General features: G+C 53.4%; 6 protein-coding genes across 6 annotated transcripts; 3 read left to right on the forward strand and 3 right to left on the reverse strand.

Moving 5' to 3' along the window:
• The first annotated feature begins 1,317 nt into the window (after window positions 1–1,317).
• On the forward strand, window positions 1,318–2,602 carry B0T26DRAFT_23133 (uncharacterized protein). Its single transcript, XM_060433900.1, has 2 exons — window positions 1,318–1,927; window positions 1,992–2,602. Exons 1-2 carry the CDS (start codon window positions 1,434–1,436, stop codon window positions 2,191–2,193), a joined length of 696 nt encoding a protein of 231 aa, XP_060302357.1. The 5' UTR covers window positions 1,318–1,433; the 3' UTR covers window positions 2,194–2,602.
• Window positions 2,603–4,293: 1,691 nt separating this feature from the next.
• On the reverse strand, window positions 4,294–6,837 carry B0T26DRAFT_817617 (pyridoxal phosphate-dependent transferase). Its single transcript, XM_060447389.1, has 7 exons — window positions 6,796–6,837; window positions 6,634–6,717; window positions 5,737–6,562; window positions 5,231–5,622; window positions 5,077–5,163; window positions 4,874–4,913; window positions 4,294–4,812 (listed from the first exon to the last, which is right to left on the reverse strand). The coding sequence occupies exons 1-7, from the start codon at window positions 6,800–6,802 to the stop codon at window positions 4,464–4,466; spliced, it is 1,785 nt and encodes a 594-aa protein (XP_060302358.1). The 5' UTR covers window positions 6,803–6,837; the 3' UTR covers window positions 4,294–4,463.
• Window positions 6,838–7,846: 1,009 nt separating this feature from the next.
• Window positions 7,847–9,127, reverse strand: B0T26DRAFT_684567 (uncharacterized protein). Its single transcript, XM_060440847.1, has one exon. The coding sequence runs from the start codon at window positions 8,860–8,862 to the stop codon at window positions 8,221–8,223; it is 642 nt and encodes a 213-aa protein (XP_060302359.1). The 5' UTR covers window positions 8,863–9,127; the 3' UTR covers window positions 7,847–8,220.
• A 1,617-nt stretch (window positions 9,128–10,744) lies between these two features.
• On the reverse strand, window positions 10,745–12,125 carry B0T26DRAFT_759612 (superoxide dismutase; the record flags this gene model as incomplete). The annotated part of the gene is made up of 4 exons (XM_060446376.1): window positions 11,645–12,125; window positions 11,403–11,601; window positions 11,008–11,325; window positions 10,745–10,974 (listed from the first exon to the last, which is right to left on the reverse strand). The coding sequence occupies exons 1-4, from the start codon at window positions 11,822–11,824 to the stop codon at window positions 10,745–10,747; spliced, it is 927 nt and encodes a 308-aa protein (XP_060302360.1). The 5' UTR covers window positions 11,825–12,125.
• A 3,117-nt stretch (window positions 12,126–15,242) lies between these two features.
• Window positions 15,243–15,679, forward strand: B0T26DRAFT_632089 (uncharacterized protein; the record flags this gene model as incomplete). Its single annotated transcript, XM_060436418.1, has 3 exons — window positions 15,243–15,280; window positions 15,361–15,511; window positions 15,605–15,679. 3 exons carry the CDS (start codon window positions 15,243–15,245, stop codon window positions 15,677–15,679), a joined length of 264 nt encoding a protein of 87 aa, XP_060302361.1.
• Window positions 15,680–17,181: 1,502 nt separating this feature from the next.
• Window positions 17,182–22,964, forward strand: B0T26DRAFT_669889 (uncharacterized protein; the record flags this gene model as incomplete). The annotated part of the gene is made up of 9 exons (XM_060439115.1): window positions 17,182–18,415; window positions 18,474–18,514; window positions 18,611–18,688; window positions 18,837–19,436; window positions 19,476–19,894; window positions 19,965–20,675; window positions 20,752–21,483; window positions 21,563–21,819; window positions 21,874–22,964. The coding sequence occupies 9 exons, from the start codon at window positions 17,182–17,184 to the stop codon at window positions 22,962–22,964; spliced, it is 5,163 nt and encodes a 1,720-aa protein (XP_060302362.1).
• Between the last annotated feature and the right edge of the window lie 65 nt (window positions 22,965–23,029).

Here is a 23,029-nt window from a genome sequence, read left to right on the forward strand (position 1 = left end):
CAGCAGCCTTGGAATAGTGTCATTATCAGCATCCTGCATTGCTCGTCCACAGAGGACGGGTCCAGTGCAATAGATGCATCCAACTTTTCTACCTGCGTTTCTTACCTTTCCTGCGGAGTACATGTACATACATACACAGCATGATGCCACTTTCGTTGAGCGAATACCGAGGTACGGAGTAACTACTAGGCACGGTAGTGTCACCGCGTCAGCAATCCAGCACACCGGTGTTCGACGTGCTCTTCTGCATTGTCTGCACGTCCTCGAGAGAGCGGCGAGTCCTAGTCCCGGATCATCGGATGAAGTCCCTCGGACATGTGGCAGATCTCGGAGCCATTGCGGGTCAATAGTAGTAGTGCTAGGCGCATTGTCAAGCTCGCTGGCAATCCCTCAATGCATTTCCGGCCACATCGCCAAACCTGGCTTGCTTATTACCTATTTGCTTGCTTGCCTGCCTGCCTACTTGCCTGTCTCGCTGGGCATCTCGCTCTGTGGAACCAGCCTGTGCAGCATTTGAATCAATGGCCACTATCGGTGGCTGCGGAAGCCGGAGAGGCATTCCTGCCTTTACAGGCTCCAGAAAGAGAAAGCCTGGTCTAGCCTCAACTACGAAGTACTCCGTACCTACTGAGCAGCCGGACGTTGCACCGCGGTTAGTTATGGGCCGACTCGAGTGCAAACCCTTCCATCTAAATGTTTGATCTTCTTTTAGCCAGAATGCCACGATAAGCGTCTTTCGCCATATCCAGCCCCCCCACCCCTTATTAGAGTGCCCTACTGGAGAAGAGAATCTGGCAAAATCGGTGACCGGCCCGTTTTGGCCTCAGGGGGTCGTGCAGCTCGCCTCTGGGAAAATGGTTGCTTCTAGGAGATTTCCCCCTTCCTGACCAGTCGCCCGCCAGTCTGACAGAAGCGGAGTTTTAAAACACATTTGCTAACAACAGCCATCAGGTTTCCACTCCCGCACAGCAACCACACCCATGCAGACTGCAGCGATGGGGTTGCACAGGGGTTCCAGGCTTCGCTCGTCAAGATGTCCAGCCTCAGACGATACATGTCGCTTCGCCATTGAACGCGAGGACACAGTACGGAATATATCTCGGCCCCTGCAGACCGTTTGACCGGCGAGTTTGGGCAAACAACGACTTCTCGGCAATGCGTGCCTGTGGATGTGACACTTACGAGAGGAGAGGAAAACATGTAGTTCAGATCTTGTGTCGCACTTGCACATGCCCGCCCTCCTGGTCGCGATGAGGCCAGCCATGATAGCCGGCGCACCAGAGGCCCGGCCCTCGGTCCAAACACTTCGTTCTAGAATCCTTCCCTTCGGAGACTGGGAGCACGGGGCGTGGATGCGGCGGGTTCGCAGGCTCGCAGTCTCCTCGCGGGATTTGCAACCTCCCTAGGCAAAGAGCCTCCAGCGGAATTCCCGCATGGCACTAAGGGCTTCGCGAGCCGTTGCATCGCATCTCGCCATCACAGTTCTCGGGTCTGTTGATGGAACGCTGCAACGTCTTTCTCTCGCATTTCTGGTCGGCGCCGTTGTAGCTGCCACGGGCATACTATGGCACTTCTATGCTAAACTAATGGACAGGACAGCCGAGCCGCCGTTGCTAACCCCCCACGAGAGTGGTTGCGTGAGCCACGACTTGCCTCTCCCTTGCCTGCTGTTGGTCGCATCACGTTGCCGCCTGCTCAAGTGGTACACAAGATGTTTCACAGCATTGAAGACATCGCCAACTGCTTGTTCAACCTCAGCCCCGAACGTCTCTCTGCCTGGAGATGGCACGGTTGGCTGTTTGCACCATGCATGTGACGTGCGGTGCAGTATACTGTGTACTAATTCACTCAGTTTTATCCGTCACGTCGTCTCTCTCAGGTTTCGGCCCTTTCTCGCTCTTGTTACTGCAATCGAAGGGAGAACTCCGTAAGCTTACGAGGGTTACCAAGTCAAGAGCGAACGTCCGCTAATCTCCATTAAATCCGTAGAGTCTCTTGCCAGCAACGGCTTTCTCTCTTCCACAGGACCGACCGCTGAGTCGAAGACGACAGAAAGAGGAAATAGGGGCTCAGAAAGCTCTTAGCTTTCCTGTCGGACTGAAAAGTCGTCAATCACGTCAATCAACCCCCACGTCAGTGACGACAATTGAAGATTGCACATTCCTTCTTTTGTCGTCCCCCGAGTCACCCTGACTCACGAATATTTCCCCCAAGCTAGTGCACGCATTCCTGTGTCGGTGTGTCGATTTGGACACCATGCATCGGGTACCTTGTCTAGGAAGGATGAGGGGGTGGTTCACTGTTGTGAAATTTTATTTCTCATCTCGGGCATGCGAACCTATTTCTACCGCGTTAAAATAACGGACGCGTTGTAAGCTGTAGTGCGGTGCGGTGCGTCGGGCGCGTCCAGCGCCGCGCCGGCGCGCCTCGGTCACATCTTCCCCGCTGCCCGCGTTTCTCGTCACTACTTTACCCCCTCCCCCTTTTTTCTTTCCTCTTTCCGTCTGTCAGCTGAAGAACAAGCACGCAGCTGAGTTTCCGATAACTCACTCGCCATTCGGCATTCAGCAGGTGAACACAACCCCTGTCACTGTCACTCGTCCCTCGCAGCTCCCCCCCCCCACCCCAATCCTCTTTCAATCTGCTGTCATTTCTTCATTGATTGATAAGATTTGGATAATCGGTACTATTAGATCGGGGGCGGACGGGTATTTCCGAAATTCCCCATTTGAGAAAGTCAAGAGACTATCGCCTCCAGATACGGACCTATCTTGACTTCCAGGTAGACATACGCACACCGTCCTGGTTCGGTACCTAGTTTCTGTTATGACTAATGTTAGAGGGGGAAGATGACAGAATGGTATTGAGCGATAAAAAAGTAAGAGCACAAAAAGTTAATCAATTAATTGTCGAATTTGACCTGGCTTTTTCTTCCAAAGTCTCACGCAGCCTTAATTTCCCCCTTGAGGGAAAGCGGAGGGGGGCGCAAGTGACCGTCCTCCCCCCTTGAAATTTCCCCCAACTTACGCAATACGCTCCGTGCTTCCTGTCTGCCTGTTTGCTTGTCGTCTGTCATTACAAATCATTGACGTGGCTACCTATGGTAGACAGGGCGAATGAACTAACAACAAACCAATTAACATTGTTAACCACTTTGGGTTGCGTGTGAAGTGTAGCCATCGTAGTCTGGCTGCCTACCTACCTACATTGGGTATCGTAGATGGGTAAAGTAAGATATGCATGTATATATATGTAGTCAGACCAAACAGGAAAAAGAAGAAGAAAAAGAAAACGAACGAAAAGAAAAAGAAGAAAGAAAGCGGAAGATCGAGATCCTGCTCCTTGTCCCGGCCCCCTCAGTCCCGACTGTTTGGTAAAAGGGGGGGAGGAGAAGACAACCCCCCCATTCCCTCGCCACTCAAATCAGCAAACTAGACGCTAAGTCGTGGATTACATGCGGGGAGCGGCAGGCAGGTAGGCCATGCTACAGACGGACGGGCGGCAACGTTTCGGGACGGGAACCAGCCAGCCAGCCTTGTTTGTTTTCCGTCTTGCCCGGAATTGTTTAAGTTGCTGGTGAGAGACGGATGGAGACAGACAATGAAGACGTAACGAGGAACATGTTTTCGTTCGTCTACTCTAGCTAGGAGCGACTTCCACAGTTAGACTTCTCACGGGGGTGAATGGCTGATACATATCACCCATGCACATGCTAAAATGAACGATTAAGGTAACTAGGGACATACCTGGGTAGGTACATACAGACATGACATGATGCTGTTGGACAAGTGTCGGGTAAACAGTCTTCAGCAAACTTCGTGAACTTCAGTCAGTCCAGGATTTTATTTCCACATCGGTGCTTCCTTTCCAGCCGGAACTGGAACAGAATCCAGTAAGACTTGTCCAAAGTTCTGGCAACAGTGGGCTGCCATACGACTTCTATAGTACAGACATAAATACGCCGCCGTTGGTGTGTGAAAATGGGAGAGGTTCCGGAACTATGGGAAGCGTTCAACGTAACCAGGATTCCCAATTCGCTTACCTTTTGATCTGGTATGGTTTTCTGGGGAACAAAAACAAGTACATTGGCCCGGTTTGTAGACGGGACCTCGTCCATGAACGCATGCATATACTTACCCCGGACCTCTGTCGCAGCCACGGCCATGCTAGAATCGACTCAAAGAAAAGGGGCACAGCATTCCCGGAAAGCGGCCATCATCGAGTAGTAAATATTGGGATTGATCAAGCCGAACTGAAGTATAACCAAGGTACCTAGGTGAGTACACGACTACAGCACAATACTAAACAGCAGTCATGTGGCGTTGGGAGCAGCCTATTACATCCAACGCAGCCTCCTAAACGCACAAAACAAGCCTTCCATGGGCATTCGTATATATCACCTTATTATGTATTCACCAGCCTCCTGTCCATCCACTCAACTCATAACAAACAACAGCGTCCCTTCAAGCCGCCGAAGCCGCCACAGCCTGTCGGGCGGTGGGATGCTGCTGCTGCTGCTGCTGCTGATGCTGCTGCTGATGCTGATGCTGCTGCTGCTGCTGCTGCTGATGCTGCTGCTGATGCTGATGCTGCTGCTGCTGCTGCTGGTTCTGGTTCTGGGCAGCCAGCATGCGATTCGACTCAGCGAGCGAGTCCACCTCTAGGAAGCTGTCGTCGCGCTTCTGGGAGTGGTGGTGACGGCTATTCTGGCGGCGGTGGCCTGACTTGTCGAGAAACGTCTCGCGTAGAAAGGCCAGGAAGGCGTCAACATCTTGGGTCGTGCTCATGGCGCCGAGGCTTGCGCGGACGACGCTGTTTTGTGGTTGTCAGTGAGACATATGTAATAAGGGGGGAAGCTGTGAGGAAGACCTACCCCGTAGGCAGCTCGTTGATGACGCTCAGGCCGTTGGTTCCTGTGCAAGTTAGAATTGTGTTTCTTTTCAAGCTGTTTGATGTCCACCCTTTTCTCCAAAGTCTTAAAGGAGGAGAGGGTGTAGAGACATGGATGGATATATGGGGTTTGTTGTAAAACTGCATGAGCAAGAAAAGGAGGAGGACGAGGAAAGAAAAGCTTACCGCAATGATGGCCCGCAGATCTCGCCCGATTCAGCTGCCACGGCTCGTACTGCAGAGCACTGTAGACGCCTCCGGGGTTGCAGACTCCTATCAGCAAGCACGCATCAGACTCTTCGCACACCGCCGCCGCATCACGTCTCCGAACAACACATACCTCCCGAGCGGACATAGATGCCGCGCTCGTTGGCGAGCCTCTCTACCTCGGCGTACGACTCGTACGTCCCATCTTCGCGGAACAGGTTGAACGCCACGGTGGCGCCCTGCCTCGTGGTGTCGTCGTAGCGCATCTCGCCTCCCTCCTCGTCTTCCTCTCCCTCTGTGTCGCCGCCGCTGTAAACCTTGCACAGCGGCTGGCCAGTGGCAGCGTAGCGCAGGCCCTGGATGCCGCGGTACAGGCGCTGGGCGAGGAGCGATGTGTGGCGCGAGATGTTTTCCATGGAGCCGTACAGCTCACAGTGGACGTCGATGGCCTCGCCGAGGGCGAGGATACTGTGGAACGGCAGCGTGCCGTCTTCGAGCCCGTTGTGCAGTGCATGGCTGCTGCTGCTGCTGCCGGGGCCGCGGCCGCCGCCGCCGCCGCCACCATGGCCGCCAACCGCAGCCGGGATGGAAGCAGGAGCGGGAGTGGGGACGGGAGCGGGAGCGGCGCCAGCGTCAAACGCCTTGGACATGTGCCACGCGCTGTCTATTGTGCTGACCAGGGATACGGTGCCGCCACCAAAATATTTGCGCAGCGCGAGGATGTGGCCCGAGTCTTTGCGGACGACGAGCCCGCCAAGGTCCGGGAAACCGAAGATCTTGTAGAAGGAGACGCATGTAAAGTCGGGCGCCGCGCCCGGGTCAGCAAAGACGTGCGCCACGGAGCTGGTCATGGCCAGGGCCGCGGCGTCGAGTAGGCTGTATGTGTTCTGCAGGCTCCGCGCCTCACACAGCTTGCGCACCCACGCGAGCGGCAGCCGGCGGCCCGTGAGGTTGGACTGACCCGGATACGCAAATAGGCCGAGGCCGGTGCTCGCACCGGGGTGCCGGCCACCTCGCCTGCCGGCCGCTCCACCGCCGAGATCTGAGCCGCCGGCCGTGCTGCTGTTCTGGTCCAGCCAGGCCTCGACCTCGCCATCGCTCGTGAAGCATCGATGGTGGCCGTTAGTAAGCTCGCGCACGCCGACGAGGCTGGTGTGGGCGTCTCGGTGGTAGCCGTACCAGAACGAGCCCGACCGCGTCTGCTCGGCCAAGTCTTGGAAGGAGTCGGCAACCAGCTTGATGGCGGCGGTTGCGTTGGCCACGAAGATGAGATCGAAGTGGCGTGGGTCAGCGCCGAGGAATCTAAGGGCCTTCTTCCGTACCTCGTCAACCATGTTCCCCGAGATCTTGGCCGGCTCATTGGCCGAGTGGGGGTTGCCATAGAGATTCGAGAGCATCTTGTTGGAAAACCGCTCCACGGTCGACCGGGCATATATCGTGGTGCCGCTGTGATCAAGGTAGGTTCCTATAGGCTGGTTAGTCTGAGGTAACCAGGTAAGGGGTGTATATAATGACTAGCTGGGTAGTCGGACTAACCACTGTTCATGTGGGGGTACTCATCCTGGCGGATGGCCTCGATAGGCTTACTGTATGGAGGCGGGCCTCGGGTCCGTATGCCATCTTAGGTAGTTGTGAACAGTTACAGTCAGCCAAGAATGTCAAATAGACACTCAAAAAGAAAGTTCAGGCTGTCCCTACAGTTCATGGTTGCGAGAGAGCGTCGTTTCAAGAGCCTCTTGATGGACGAAACTGGCTTTGCGTCACCTCGAAGGCCGAAAGCAGGACGGTTCTGGGTCCTTTTCCAAGAGGGGCAAATAGAAAGGTTGAATTGGGCCATGACGAGATGGATGCTGGCGATGGCGAGATTTCAGGAACGGATCCATGACTCGACTAGAGAGTCTATCCGTTAAATACTTCTCCTAGGTGGTGCTGGTCGAGCATGAAGGGCTAGTCCCAAGGTGGACGGAGCTCCTCACCGATAGCTTTCCCGGCGTCTCCTCTGCGAGGAGATCGAGACTGGACAAAGATCAAGGAAAGCCCTACTTTCTCAGAGTGGCGGGTTGCCAAGGCACAGCCCGAAGGCCCACAGACTTCGGGGCCGCCTGTGATGAGAGAAGAGGCCGGCGATCGAAACTCAAGGTGGTGCCCGAAGTCTTTCCAACTCAGGCTAGGGCATCTCACAGAATGGCTAGTCTAATCCGAACGAGCTTGGAGTAACCCACGGTGTACACACCTAATACCTACCCTAGCTTTCCATAGGCCGAGGTGCCGAGCTTACCCTGTATCGTAGACATGGGAACTGCCTCAAGGTGGTGCCGGGGGACTGGAGAGGGATTCAACCGGGTTGCCTGGGCTGAAGACTAGTGGTTCTGTGGCGAGAGCTTAGTGCAGTTGTCCAGAGGTGTGACTACATGACTATTCACTCCATCGAGGAGCAGCATCGTCACGCTATCGTGACGATCACAGAGAAGGTAGAAATCGGTGAGGTAACTAGAGACTCGACGGGCTCTTCTAGACCCCTGAACAGCTCATAACCAAATCCCGAAGAGCTCGGATCAGCGAGGTGTGTGATTTGCTTGGAGAGATGTGAGCACGTGTGCGTGGTTTTCGTCTTGGGATTCTATGGCTGAACAAAACTTCATGTTGGGGAATTGCAAACACGCAAAAAGGGGGTTGGAGGAGGCGCCCCAGTCACGGACCGGCTGGACAGTCACTCTCATAATGAACGTGTGAAGGAACAAGACATAGGCTAAAGTATTCCGTAGGTAGAGAGATAATTCGGACCTCGTGGCAGGAAGCTACCTACGACTATGGCGTGTATACACAGGCTTCAACATAGGGCTATATTTTCCACACCGGGTCCTTGGAGGCATGGCCATCGGATTCTGGGCGAGTCTGACTCCAGAGATCCTTCCCTGGGAATAAAAGCCACGGAATGCTCGGGCTGAGTCCGTGAAGTATGGCACGCTCCGAACCTTGGCTTGGCTTCTGCAAGGCAGTTAGTTGATGTGATACTGCACATTGCCATGTCTCACAAAGCGCTTTTTGTGACAAGAGAGCAAGGCGATGCTATCATTGTAGACCATGCTCCAAGAAGAAGACGGCCACACATTGGTGGGACCATCAAGAAAGGGAAAGGAGCAGCACAAACTGGCCCATGAGGAGCTGAATACAGGACGGTCCTGTCCAGACACAGGCTAATGGCGCCAAGTGCCAGCCTCGAACAATTGCATCAGACGCTGGTGGAGGGCGTGTTGATCTTGTCTGGCAGGAAGATAACGACGGCGACCTGCCCGGTTGGCAGCCCCCTCGGAGAGAGCAAAAACGTAACGCGATTTCCAAGCATGGCAATGTCAGATATGATAGACCGAAATAATACCACCTCGTCTGCTCCTGGCCAGCGTGACCGAGTGCCTCGGTGGTGGGCAGAGGCAAACTCCAGCCATTCACTGCAGGTGTGTCGTTCGTGTATTGCATCGAGCGGGAATCGCATCCCAGGTCCAGCTGCACAGAATCTGACCAACAGCTTCCCGCCTTACCGAAAGAGACTGTTGACCGGTTTGTCAGTTCGACATTGTTACCACCTGAGTGGATCGCCTGATACCTTTGATTGACTCCTTTCGTTCTTTGCGGTAGGCCATTGCCATTGCAGGGCTTATAGACGAGCCCGAACTGAGCTACGTAGTGTCGGCCGGAGACGTGGTGGTGGTCGGTGTGGGAGAATCTGGAAATTGGAGTCGTCGACGAGAGCCAACAATAACACATAACCACCGCCACCGCCGCCACCAATATACCTACCACTGAGTCCTACCTGATTCGGTTGGAGATCGGGCCCTGGGTTTTGTTTGGGGTGGGCGCATGGCGGAAGGTGAATCGGTCCTACCTTTCTGTCGGGTCTGTGGAACGCGGGAGTCGACGACGTCAGTGTGTCGGATCAAGACCAGGCAAGCTGAGCCGATGCCACCTCGTAGGCACTGTAACAAGATAAACGGCCTTATTGGAAAGCGCCAGTGTACGGAGTAGTCTTCGGAATCACCCCCCCGCGTCCGAACTTGCGGGAAAAGAAGCAAAACACCGAGAATACTGGCTTCTGCTGCACTCAGTACTGTACTGGTATGTACTCATACAATTAGGTACTGACTATCGAAATCAAGGTTGCGTAATATTTCCACACTCCAAGGCGACCTTCGAGCTCAGAGAGGGGATTGATCCCACACCCCGTGCCATGGGATGTCGAAGCCCCGCCTTGCGAGAGTGAGAGCGATCTAGGTCATAAGGTGCAGCCAGTCTGCTAGAGAACTTCCCTTTAGAGATAGAAGGAGCTAACGCCTCTCTCGTGACAGTGTTAGTCATTGGGTGTTTTTTTTTCCGACGGTAGAAGGAAGGTCCAGTCCGGCCCACGGCGTTCGTGGGCACTGCAGCTGAGCTCTGAGACAGGGATCGGCGGACTGAAACCCCAGCACAGCGCGGGAAGCGGCTTCCCCAACCACCAGCCGCCTCTCCCTCTCGAGGTTGCCCTAGCGCAAAGGTACACGGACGCCGTGTCTTGGGAAGAACCGCCCGCGAATCAGAAGCCTTTGAGTTATCCGGACGGCGAATACTCCGGATGGTGCAGAGCCTCCCGTAGGGAGATAGATTCACGTAAGAAAAACCCGAGACGCTTGTAATTTCGGTAGCTATCCGGGCTCAAACAGTTGCGTTGGGAAGAAGGGTTGAAAAAGGCAGCAAAGGCATCCAAATCCAATTGGTAACACTACCTGACGCTTTGAGCAATTACATCTCTTTACATGACACTTTTCGGAGGGAAATTTCTGAGAAAGCCGGGGTGGTTGCCTTTTTCTTTTGTTTTAACCCCTTTCCTGTTCGTCGTCGTCCTTCTGAGCTGATTGTTCCGTTCGGCTGTGGGGGTGCCTAGGTTCCCCTGCCTAGCGAGATCTGTTCCACCCGATCTTGGTTCGTAAGGCGAGGCTAGGGCTCCTCCCGGTGGGGTTCCTAGCGATCTCCGCTAGGAACCCCGGAACGGGTGGCGCTTGGCAGGCAAACCAATCGACCTAAACTAAAAAAACGATCGCTTGTGGCAAAGCGCCCACTGAACACCTAATGTCCACCTCACCACCCCATCAGCTTCCTGCTCTAGCGTCTCGGGTGCCTCACTGACGAGTTATTCACTATTACGTTACGTTAAGAAACTGAGGAATGTTCAACTACCAATAAGTCCAGTTACAAGGATGGTGGTATTATGCACAAATAGTTTGCAGCAATGCAGCCTGCATCTCATCGCCTGCCAACAACTCCAAAGTCAAGTCCAAGTCAGGCGCTATATTAAACATTTTCCCACCCTTTTGCCCGGGAAAAAGCCATCTACCTAGCCCCCATCCGGAAGCCATGATATATCTCTTTTCCCGAGATTGCGGTAAGCTCAAAGGTCAAGCTTTTTTGACATCATTGTTGTGGTGACACCGTTCATGCGTTGTGGGCGGGAGGGAAACCCCTGATTTCATGCCGAACGCCCCCCCCCCCCAACCTCCCTTTCCAAAACGCCAATGGGTATGTAGCGGTAGGTGGCAAGCAAAGCAGCCAGCCATTTCCGACACGAGAAGAGAATCGAAAATAGAAAAGAGAAAAAAAAAACAAGAGAAGGTTATTATCAAAGAGCGAATAAGATGGCGGCAGCAAACGCAAGTGCGCCTGCGCTTCCCACTCTCAGACTCGAGCCACTAGCAGTAGCGATGGGACTCGGCGGGCCAGTGGGCAATGTAGTTGTGAGGGGAATCGTCGCGTTGCCCCCAACAGAAGACGAAGGTGCCGAAGAGACCGTGGAATACGGGGGAGACAGAGTCAAAGACGAAGACGTAGACGAGGAGCCGCCGCCGCCGCCTAAGCAGGCAGACGAGTTCGAACCAGAGCTACCGCCGCCGATGTCAAGCGGCTCGAAGCTGGCGCAAGTGATTCTCGTCTTGTTGGCGTAGTGGAACACAAAGCTGCGGTTGCCAAAGTACGAGCCGAGGCCCTCCAGCGTCGTGACATACGGATCTATGTACAAGCCCGTCCACGTGTCACAACCCGCGGGGATGCTCCCGTGCTTGCCGCTGAGGTCGCCGACCTGGCACGACGCGGGATTAGTCTCGTCGCAGGCAGGTGTCTCGCCTCGGGCAAAGGGATCCAGATGGCCAAGCGTCGCGGTGCAGTTTCCGTTCGACGGAACCGGGTCCACGTGAAGGTGATAAACTACAAGGCAACGTGTCAGCGAGAAAACCCCAGGATAGGCCAGCTGTAGGGACGGTAATTGCAGCAATTCTACTTACTGAAGGGGCCACCCTCTTTGGGGAGATTGCTAAACTTGATTTGGAACAAGACGCCGCTCCCGTCAGGAGCTGCGAGGGCAATTATATCGCCTTTGACGTTGCCGCCGGCGGGGAAGGCAGGCTTAAAGAATGCCTCATCCGGCAAGCTCGCCTTGAAAGCAAGCCCGGGTGGGTTGTTGGTAACGACAGCGGCATCCGTCTGTTGGTGTTCATTGTGTTAGCAAGCTTTTTGCGTTCTGGACGAGGTATTGTATTACGGAATGGCTTACTCCTGTAGGCAAGGTGGTTGCTGCTGCGACTGCCCCAGAGGATGTCATAGTCGGGACCAGCTCGGTGGTTGTGGTATAAGAGTAGTCGGTAGACCCTGCTGCGACCTGCGTGCCGGCGGCCGCGAGCAGCAGCGAAACACTCGGGACACGCATCTTGTGTGGAATTGAGGGTTATCGAGGTTTATATTAGGTAGCCGGGCTCGAAAACCGTCGACGATGTTTTGTCACGATGGTGTGGGTTGGGGACGTGGAGTGGAAGATTTCTTGGCGGAAGAATTGGGCTGCCCTCTTATTATAGATGTTCTTGATCGAGCCCCTGAATAAGCGTGGCAGAGGCCGATCGAGGATTGGCGAGCAAAGCAAAGTCACAGGGGCGGGACAGGGGGAAAAAGACTTGAGATAGCGGATCTACGGGTCCGAGGCAAGTGATGAACATCTTAATATAACAGCCAGGGTTGACGATGTGCCTCAAGTTACACGGGCAGGCACAGGCACAGAGAAACACACAGCGAGCCAACGGCTGGGCGAGCTCTGCGTGACCCACAGTGATGCATCTCTGGCTACTCGTTTGCTGGGGAAGACGGTTGAGAGCCCTGCAAACGTCATGGTACCTTGCAGCTGGGAAGCGTTTGCCTGTGTCATAAGGTACATGGCAGGGTTGTCAGAGCCAATTCTTCCCACGCCCCAGAAGCTCCCGTCATATGGCCAAAGTGTCTGCCGAGCCAACAATTAGCAATAGATGGGATTCCAGCTAAGCGGGAAGGCACGGAGGCAGGCAAGAAGGCACGCATGCGGGCCAACTTGCAGGAAGGCGGGCACTGGAAGGCCCAGCCAGGGCAACATGGAAGGCACCTGGGGTGAACCTTGTGCTTGTGCTCCCGAGCTTAGCCAAGATGGAAACGAGATGGCCCCAAGGATGGGTTAGGCCGATCGCAACTTCCCCCGCCACTCATGTGCATGCTCACGTACTAGTATTCCGTACAGATACAAGGCAAGCACCTGTAGTAAGGTACTATACGTGCTAATCTCGGCAAGCTGCCCTGAAGTCGGAGGTCTTTCGTCGAGTGTATGACAGTGCCAGCCGGATGCCGAGGGCAGCGGCTGGGCCGAGCAAGAGGTGAGGCACACGACGCACCCAAAGCCCCTTGGATATCTTGATGCGACGCGGAAGCCAGGCAATGGGGAGACACACGCGGCTGCCCGCAGACGACGAGCCGTGTCGCTTCTGCGAGTCTGCAGAGTGGACACAATGAGCAAGACAGCACGCAGGTACCCGGACTGGGCCAAGCCTTCCCCAACAACCAAGCGCGGCCTCGTCCAGGGGTCGGCGGCATCGGATTAGTTAGCGGCCCTCGGCCGGCTCGCTCTGCTGTCAGCAAAAAGCCGGCCTGCGCGGTTATCACGCTAGCAGCCCACCTGCGAGGGGGCCAGTACCAGTGGTTTCAGCCTTGGATCCGTTCCCCGCCTCACGCCCGCTGCTTACATCTGCAGGAACAACATTTCTCTCTATGCCAAGGATAGAACATGGACGGAATATCCGTACGGCACACTTTCCAGAATGAAACATTGCATCTCCATCATTTTTGCTTCCTCAAGGCCGGCAGGAGCCATGAAAATGGCAATTGCGTTTGCTTGGTTTTTCGTCTGGACGTCCACAACACCTGAGGAGTATTAGCCGTCTTCCCGATCAAGGTACGTAATGAAGATGACCTGGCACTTAGGGGAATGAGCGGCATTGGGTGCCTAGATTGAGGGTGATCTGGAGAACGGAGCTAGAGATTCCCAATGACGACATGCTAAAGAACTCCGTACTGCACTGCAGATCTTCGTCACAATAACTCCGCCCCTCCCACAAGGCAAGGTATTGATTGCGGCGGGTTTTGGCTACTATCGTGGCCGAACGTGGTCGTCAATCCCACCAACAGCCTTTTCTTTGCGGCGCTGAATGAGGCACCTTTAGCACCGTCAGGGCGGCAATTAGATTAGTGCAAAAGGCGAAAATTCTCTTGCTTCTGCGCACGGAATGCATTCCGAGATCCTTCCAAGAGGGCTGTCACAGTGTCGCGTCCAGGGCGCCTATTTTGTTTTGGCCCCCTAACCCGACATATAGTACTACCTACGCACAGAGACAGCAGTCTGCATTCTGCAATCCTTCCTCCTCATATCTTGTTTTGCATATACGGGCTTGCAATTCAGTGCGTTCGTGCTGGCGGTCGTGGCAAGTTGCTTACGTCCATGACTGCATGCTGAGTTCAGTCACAATTCCCTGGAGCTAACAATGGTTGCGGGTCCATCAAGGCCGTCGCCTCAGCCTGGCCCATGGGCCTTGAGCTTTGCCCTTATTTTTCTTTTAAAAAGGGAGTTAGTTCGCTGCTCCTATGTACCAACTTGGAAGGCCGCTAAGCTAGTTTATAACTCCAAGGATGCGGTCGAAGTATTTTATTATGTAAGCGTGTTCTTGGCTCAGACACTTGTTGAGGTCATCATGGCAACTTCTCGGGTCCTTCTGGAGACGATAAGCCCTCGCAGGACGTGCAGGGTTGTTCAGGCACCTGGCACCCAGATTGGCAAGGGAACTGACAGTGGAAAGCAGCTCGTGGCCCTGTGCAGACGGCCTTATGAGGGCTAGGTCGTTTCAGGCCCGACCGAAGTCGAGAGAGGCTCGGCGTTTCGTTTCCAACTATCCATCAACAAATGTGGCTTTTGCACGCCGCTCAGCGATGTTTAAGATGTCACTGTCATCCGAATTCCGAATTTACAAATACGCTTTGCTTGGATGAGTAGGATGTTGGAACATGAGTCTTCGTACAGTTCACTGCCACAGCCTTGACCAGAGCCTACTCAGGAGACCCAACCGCCCCGCTGAGATATTTACTGGCTATTTTAATGGGCCTTGAAGTCTTGGAGAGTAATGTTGGCCAGTAAGGAGGGCCAACTTTTCTTTTGGTATCTGACTCGCAGGCGATGAGAACCCTCGAATGATAAAGACATGGAGTTTGGTGATTGAGCAGTTCGGACACATTAAAATTCGAAATTTCTTAGAAGCAGCGAATGCGGTTGACGCCAATGAAGCTGAACCATCCGTGATTTCTCGAAACAGCTCGCCTTCTATGAGAAACAGCTCGCACTCATGTAGCGCTTACTTCGTACATAGAAGAAGTGACCAATGGTCTTTTCTGGAAGCTTTATGCTGAATGCAGGAGACTCTTCAGATGTAAGTCATGTGCATTGATGTTTCGGATCGGCGAGGGCAAGAGTGGTGACTGACGAGGGTGTAAGTAAGCCGGCCTGCCGTGCCGTGGCCCGTGGGTCGCTCCAAATTCGCGCCTTGGAAGTTAGGCAGCAAAAGGCGGGCCAAGCTCAACGCTCGCCGTCGCTGGGGAGTTAGCGCAATGGACAACAGCCGCAACATCATTTCGCCCCAGGAGCTCTCAAAAACAACACGACAACGCCGCCGACAGAACAAAAGGAGCTCTTGGCCTGGGCCGCTGACCGAGAAGGCCATCAAGAAACCGATACGCCGAGCCGCCAATTCTAGTTTCAGCCACCCTCCTCTCCCAACGCCGCCATCATGAAGCCCGTCGTGGGTGCCATGCAAGCATGGTCTTGGTATGTTACTGAATTCTGCGCTGCCCCCTTTCCCGTCTCCCGGCACCAAGTCGGATGCGAGAGCTAACAGCCCGCAACAGCTTTGTCATCTCCATATTCGCCATCGTCGTTCTCTCGGTCCTCTCTATCCTGTTCAACAAGAACCACCCCGAGCTAGTTGGCGGCGACGAGGATCCCGAGAACGGGCCCGAGGTCGCAAAGACCCTGTTCGTCGCGATAATGATCTACATCGTAAGTTTGAGAGAGAGCGCGCATACGGCTTTGTCTTTCATGTATGTCGGACTGTGGGCGAGCCTTGCTAACGCATCGTCTGCTGTTACTTAGGGGTTCATCGTCTTCTGTGGTATCCAGGGCCTACTCCATCTACGAGAAAGCCGGAGAGGCGCCATTGCGCTATAGACGACAACGAACACGTGGTATTTTAGAGATTTGAGGGAACATTTGGCGTTTGGGGTCTTGCCTGGGACTGCTTCGCTTTGCTCTCTGCGCCTGCAAGGCGGAGAAGCGGCTGTACAAACTATGTGTATTGGGATGATTGGAATTGGGCGGTAGTTGACGGAAGCACCCTCCATCTTGGGGACGGAAACTCTGTGAATTATGTTACCGTGTCTCTTTACATGGGAAATAATGAACATAGATTTTGGGTTCCAACCGACAAGATGCACTGGGACTGGCTGGTGGTAGCGGGGTGTGAATCAAGCCCAGGCTGCTATGCCATAATAATTCTCTGAGGGAAGAGTCTTGCTTGCGTATTTTGGCCCGTCATTTACTTGCCTAGCGAGCAGATTTGTGTTTTATTTTTTACCGTCTATATAGCGTGCGAGTTGCTTGACCTCGCGGCGAGGCGGGCGGTCCTTGGCAGAGATCGCTATATTTGGAACCAACAAGAGCCATATCATGAAGTAACCAGAAACCATGCAATGTTTTATACGCTGTAAAGGGGTGTTGTTATTTTCTGTCCATCGATCCGCCGACCTCCCTTGACATTAACTGCCATATAACAGTGCTTTCTTAACAATAATTGATTCCTGGTTGTTCTTGCTGTTTTGCTGTCTGGTGCCTTCCTCCACATGCAGGCTCCTTCACCGCCAATCAATTCTCCTGTCTCGAGAGGAGACACATGATGCCCATGGAAAATTATGACACATACTCGTAGTAACTGCCTTCCTCAGGATTATTTCCTTGGTGAGTGATGGCCTGGAAACACTTTATCGAGACCACGGGACCTCGTGTTGCCTTCGCGTCCAGCCACCCCCTCGTCGCCCCCCTGTTTCACTCAATCAGCTCTGGGCAATAGGCAGCGCACCCGCTAATACCACACTGGCAACGCGCCACAATCGAAATTCAATGGTTAGGGTCAAGGCTCACTATGGCAGCTTGGCGTGCTAGGGACTTTCAGATTTATCTATATCTACCTTCATGCCTAGATGAGTTTTGAGATGTTGTGTTCTTGAACCGATTGTTCCTTTTGCAAGTCTCGGGCATGCAGCATTCATTTTTTGGCGAGGTAGCGGTGAGATCTACTCCCAACAAGACTTCACTTTGAACTCCTGGTTCTACGAATATTGATAGCCCGGTCCTGGTCAGCCTCTTTTCTGGTTTCTATTCTGCTACCTTACCTAGTTCTCGGTTCTGTCTTCGTCGCCTTATTTCCTCCTTTCGGGATCAGGAATAGGATTTCTTTTCTGGCAGTAAGATTCTCTTCTCCATTTGGCCTGGTCTTGTCCTTGTGAGTCTCAAGCACTTACGCAACCATGCGGCGTACAAGCCCCTTATAAGTCTCCCAGGAGACCTTGGGACCTTTTTCCAGACTCCACTATAGGCTAATCAGGTTCAGACAAAGTGGTTCTCGCCGGTTTTAGGTAACTTTCCGCCCAAGGAACAAGAACCCGTCTTTCAGCATGTCGTCAGAAACGCTTCCAGAACTGCCAGCTCCCCTGGGGAACCTGGTCAGGCACATTGCCGAGCACCCTGATACGCCCATGGTTCAGTTGATGAAGCCGTACCGGGATTATGAGGCTCATCTTCGCCAGGCTTTTGCTCAGAACCCTGACCATGAGCTGCTCAAGGATCATCATGTCAACATATTGCCTCTTTTTACCGACGATACCCCCAGCATAAAGGTACGCGCCCGCGATATTACGAATGAGTCGGCAGAGGAGTCATCAAAGTATGTTATGCCCCTGCCAAAGGACCTACGCCGCCCGGACAAGTCGCCCGCCGTTGTTCAGTCGTTCAAGGACTTTCAACGCAACTTCAATGTCTTCTCCGAGTCGTCCCTTATTGATTTGGACTGGAACAACATTGTCGCTGCCGGCTCCTCTGTTGTTAACTGTCTTCTTCCTGTCCCGGAACACTATAACCGCTCCAAGAGAGGCCTCCGCGATTTCTTTCACGAAAAGTTCAGCCCTGCCTCTGATGTCGATCTGTTCATGTACGGCCTCACCGAAGAGCAAGCCATCGAGAAGATCAAAGACATTGAAGCCCGGGTCAGGGACTCTCTTCTTACCGAGACCACCATTGTGAGAACCAAGCATGCTGTCACTATTTGCAGCCAGTATCCCACGCGTCACATCCAGATTGTTCTTCGCATCTATAAGTCCGTCTCGGAAATTCTCACCGGCTTCGATATTGATTGCTCCGGCGCTGCCTATGACGGCAAGCAAGTGTATTGCACCCCTCGGGCTCTGCAGTCCTACATTACCCAGACAAACCACATTGACCTCTCCCGGCGGAGCTCATCGTACGAGAACCGCTTTTCCAAATACAGCCACCGGGGGTTCGAAGTGTACTGGTCTGAACTTGATCGATCCCGTATTGACCCAACCATTTTCGAACGGAGCTTCCGCCGGACCGTCGGGCTTGCTAGGCTTCTCGTCCTTGAGCAGCTGCCAACCCCGTCAGCACGAGACTCGTACCTCAACCAGCGAAGGGAGGAGAGAGGCCGCCCTCGTATCAACCGCTATCTTCTCAACCTCCATACCTTGAATGGCAACATCAAGGATGAACACGAGGACGAGATTGCCGACTGGGTTAATGAAGAAGAGGTCTCTAAATATCACACCTTTTCCATTCCCTACGGACCAAGGTTCCACGCAAAGAGAATCGAGAAGCTCTGCTATACCAGAGATCTGTGTGAGTTTACGCTGTCTGGCTACCTTGTCGGCTCAAATAAACTGACATGTTTGTTCAGTGCTCAATGCCGAATGGAACCAACACGATGACAATAGAAAGGTCTACCTTCATCGCCATCCCGCATTTTTCGGCAGTTCTGTCGATGTGATGCGTGATTGCTGCGGGTACTGACCCATACCAAGAACCGACGAAGAGAAGGAGGTTGCGGAGAAGGAAGACAAAATCTACGTCTCGGGCACAATCACCTTTCTCAAGGATGACCCGGGCAGACAGGTAAGACATGCATTCAGCCCCTGAGCCTCCAAACCCCTAGTATCGACTGATAAGAGCCATCACGTAGCAAATTGGTTCTTTTAACCCCCTGACCGACAATTTCTGGACCGAGATGGCATACGTTAGCAACACTGCTCGACTTTGTCAGGCAATTGTAGATGGCGATGTTGAGCACGTTGAAGACTGGATTGCCCAGGAAGGTGCCAATCTTGACGCTAGAGATTATACTGGCAGAACTCCCCTTCACCTTGCTGTTATGTGTTCCTCGCCCGAGGTGGTCCGTTGTCTCGTCAATGCCGGCGCTCGCCTTGTCTCTCGTCTTGCTGATGGAAGAACGGCGCTTCACCTCGCGGCTGCGCGTGGTGACGGCGAGATTATCAAAATCCTCATGGAGAAGAGTGCCGCAAATGAGGGAGAGTACGAAGAGAAGGAAGATCAGCGTCGTCGAAGCAAGAGTGCAACAGAGGACCAGAAGGCAGAAGGACAAGAAGACACAGAGGATAACGCGTCATCCGATGGAGAACTTGTCGAAGAAGACGAGTCCGACAACGAAGCGAAAATTATGGCGACCGGCTCTTTCGTTAGGGTCGAATCCAAGACTATGCCACCGGATGAGCTCGTACCGGTTGAGGACAAAGAGGAGCCGAACTTTTACGACGTTAATGTGGTCGCTTGGGATACGCCATGCTCGGCTTTGCACTTTGCGATCATGGAGGGACAAGTAGAAGCGGTCAAAGCACTATGCCAGGTAAGCATCAGATCTAAATCTTTACCATTTAACGCCTAGGGGCTAATAGCGGTATTCAAGGAACACGGAGCCGATGCTCTGCTGCCTGTGAAGTTCTTGGACAACGAGAAGAGGCCATCTGGTGCGCTGCTGACTCTAGTGCTTGCCCTTGCCCTTCCTGTTGAGGAAGCAGTGGAGATGGCCGAGACTCTCTTGAGTCTTGGTGTCTCTTCAGCTCAGGCAGACATGAACAGCATTACTGCCTTCCACCGTTATGCTGAGCAGAATGCCGAGTCTTTGCTCGATGCCCTCGTCAATATTGATACAATCGGAACCAAGACGGCAATTAATCACATCGCTTTTCCAGATTCCCATAACTCATCGACGCCCCTTCATGCTGCCCTTCGAAGCGGCAATCTCGGCGTGGTATTGAAGCTATTTGACAATGGTGCTGTGCCTCAAGTGGACTTCGAGTCGTGGTATGTTAACGTGGAGTTTTAAATTCCTTACTTTTCGAGTTACCAGACTTGGACTGATTCATTTTATCAGGCTCAAATCAGCAAAACTCTTCACCAAGATGGAGCAGCATCTAAGCGGCTTTGAGGTCAATCAGAAACGCTTTAATCAGACGATGGAACAGCCGTTACTAGTCGCACTCAAGTCTCCCAACCCGGCAGCAGCCCTTGTGCTTCTGGAGAGGGGAGCAGATCCAAACGCCATCACCCCTAGCTCACATTCCTATCTTGGGGGGTCGATGTACTCGCGGTTTGAACCGGAATCAGCCTTGGACATTGTCAAGTCACAGCTCATGGCACTTCGGGAGTACCTAGGCGAGGTCCAGACACTCTCCCGGCCTAGCCTACCAAAGGGTATTGACACTTACCTCGACAACTTCAAGGATGGGACTTATCAGCATTGGCTTGTATCTGTCGCAATTGATGAGGCCCGGAAGTCATATCGCAAGCAGATCAAAACATACGAGAAGGAAGAAGAACGCCTCAGCAATTCCCCCGGCGTTTTGGAAAAAAAGACTGCTATTGCCGAGGCTATCCACACCATGGAGGAGGTCCGGCAGGCAATGCTTGAAAGGGACGCAAAGACCTTCATGGAATTACATCCTGAGTATGTGGACCGCTTCGCGCACCTGTCTTATCAGAACGCGATGAAAATCGCCCAAGCGCAGAAGCCTTTCGATGTCAATTTCATATTCAGCGGTGTAAGCGATATGACCGAGGCACGGAAGGTTGCATATGTCCAACTGTGAGTTACACTTTGGTCTAATGCCAGACACTGGTTGTACATCATAGCAACGTGCCTGCTAAACTCGTCCCTCTAGGTTCGAGGCTGCCTGGGCTGGCGACTTGGAGAGAATCAAGACCTTCACTCTCACAACGTGGGATGAGTACAAAATAGAAGCCCCACTCAAGATTGCTGTGTATAGCCAGAATCAGGGCAGCCATACTCCGTTTTCCCTGGCATTCTTCCGCGGCCACCTCAATGTCGCCAAGGCAATCCTAGAGATCACGCAGGCCCAGTACTCCCCAGACGAGAAACGCAAGACACGCCTTAGGATGGAGCAGGACGACGATTGTGGCGACGATGAGTCCGTTGGCAGCAATGACTCTGAACCGAGACTCTATAGTGAAATTGTCGATAACGAATTCACAATTGAGAATGTCGGACAAGTTTCAATGAAGGTCAAGAGCGACGTCAAGCCTCAGGACTTTTTGAACTGGTACTGCATTGAAGTAGGCAAAGATGCCAAGCTGAGTCCTAGGACCAGGACTATGTTTTATCATATCATCCAGAGGAACGATATCAATGGCTTGAGGATCCTCCTGGATTGGGCTGAATACTTCACTACTTCAAAGTTTAGCCCAGACGACGAGGTTCTGCGCTTCTACTCGTTCCCCGACGACGACTTCCGCATTGCTGTCGAGTTGGGCCGCACCGAGATTCTAGCTGGGATCATTAGAAGAACCGGTGCCGGTCTGCCCCTAGAACAGCTCGTAAAGAATAGCGGTGTTGAGCTGACGGAGATACCAGTCTATTATCAGGGCCTGACTGTGTATGGGAAAAAGAGGTATAGTTCGGATCATTAATCTCAACATGTCCTGCTATGCGTGATTACTGACAGTGGATTACAGGAAGGAATGGGCAAGCACGGCAAGCGCCGGCCGCGATGCTGTCTACTCTCCGACTGGATCTGAGACCTCACCCCTTTTGATCGGGGCCGAGGCAGGGCGTATCGAGACCGTTGAGTGGTTTCTTACCGATATCCCTTCGAGACACTACCTTGATTTTGCCAAATCAAAAGCAGCCCGAGACGATAAGAGGCTGAAGCATCTAGCCCAATCCCCTGGGGGTGTTGACGGTGCCATCTCGAAGTGGCTCAGCAACCAGAGTAAGCCGGTCCTTGAACGTACACCACCCAGCTCGTAATGCTGACACATTGCAGGCGATTTGGTTATACATGCTGCCGTCTGTTGCCCTGAGAATGAGAAGACTATTGAGCTGGTGTCATATCTTGTCGAAACATGTGCCTCATCGCTTGACAAGAAGTCCGGAGAAGGAACGACACCTCTAATGGTTGCATGCCATAACGGCCGTGTTGAGTTCGCCAAGATTTTGATCGAGGCTGGAGCGGACCAGATAACCAGAGATATCTCTGCCCGTAACCTCTTACATGCGGCTCTCTACTGGAATCCCACTGCCAAGCAGCTGAAGCCGCTTCTAGATCTATTCGACCGCAGCGTCCTGGCCCATATGTTGCAAGAGCGTTCTCGGACCCAAACACCCATCCAATTCTGGCTCGCAGCAAGACACACTTCATGCTTCCCGAATCGGTACGACAACACGAAGGACGAACTCGAAGTGCTGAAGCTGCTTCTCAATATAGCACCTGAGGTCGCCGCAAAGGCGTTAACGGTGCTGAACGGTGCTGGCGACACGCCGCTTCATTTCCTCACCCAGAAAGATGCGGGCCCTGTTCTGGTCCGCACCATCATCGATTTCAGCCCCAGCCTGCTGCTACGGGTAAATGCGGTTGGCCGAACCCCCGTTGAGGTCGCCCACGACCGCTTCGTCTCAAGCAGGATTAAAGAGGAGTTCGCAAAGCCCTACCACTCCATAAACAAAACACTCGAGTTAGTATCCCGGGCGCCAGCAACTTTTCTCGAGAAGGAAGACGACAACGGAACAAGGGAGCACGAGGAAAAATCCAATGTGGCCAAGAACTGGCGGCTGTGCACCGAGATGCTGGGCCGCCTTGGGAGCACCAAGAGACGACTGGTCAGCCTCAGCGAGGCCAATGATGTGGCGAAGAGGCTGAGCAAAGAGCATACCCGGAAGCGCTACAACTACACCTTGGCGACGCCGGAAGAGGGCTCAGAGGGGGCGGAAGAAGGAAAGTGGGGTGGGCAGAGCAGGAGAACCGTAGACTTTGTGTTGCGGAAAATGGACTTACTATCGACTGGCTTCTGGGAAGAGCCAAAGACGGCGGATCGCAATGTCGAGGGCGGCGATGACACTGACGAAGAAGAGAGCTAGAACAAAGGACGCTGCCCTTGCGGCTACACGCACTAGATTATGTAAGTCTAGGTCTAGACTTGAAG

This window comes from Lasiosphaeria miniovina (genome assembly GCF_030549165.1).
Source record: "Lasiosphaeria miniovina strain SMH2392-1A chromosome Unknown B0T26scaffold_1, whole genome shotgun sequence".
NCBI lineage: Eukaryota > Fungi > Ascomycota > Sordariomycetes > Sordariales > Lasiosphaeriaceae > Lasiosphaeria > Lasiosphaeria miniovina.

What these genes read in the sequence shown, in the direction of transcription:
- B0T26DRAFT_23133 (XM_060433900.1), top strand. Translation starts at nt 1,434, where the DNA reads ATGGCACTAAGGGCTTCGCGAGCCGTTGCATCGCATCTCGCCATCACA. An exon ending in GCAATCGAAGGGAGAACTCC is followed by an intron (nt 1,928 to 1,991) that starts GTAAGCTTACGA and finishes AAATCCGTAGAG; the next exon opens with TCTCTTGCCAGCAACGGCTT.
- B0T26DRAFT_817617 (XM_060447389.1), bottom strand. An exon ending in GTACCCCCACATGAACAGTG is followed by an intron (nt 6,563 to 6,633) that starts GTTAGTCCGACT and finishes ACCAGCCTATAG; the next exon opens with GAACCTACCTTGATCACAGC. An exon ending in ATCTGCGGGCCATCATTGCG is followed by an intron (nt 4,914 to 5,076) that starts GTAAGCTTTTCT and finishes TAACTTGCACAG; the next exon opens with GAACCAACGGCCTGAGCGTC.
- B0T26DRAFT_684567 (XM_060440847.1), bottom strand. Translation starts at nt 8,862, where the DNA reads ATGTGTTATTGTTGGCTCTCGTCGACGACTCCAATTTCCAGATTCTCC.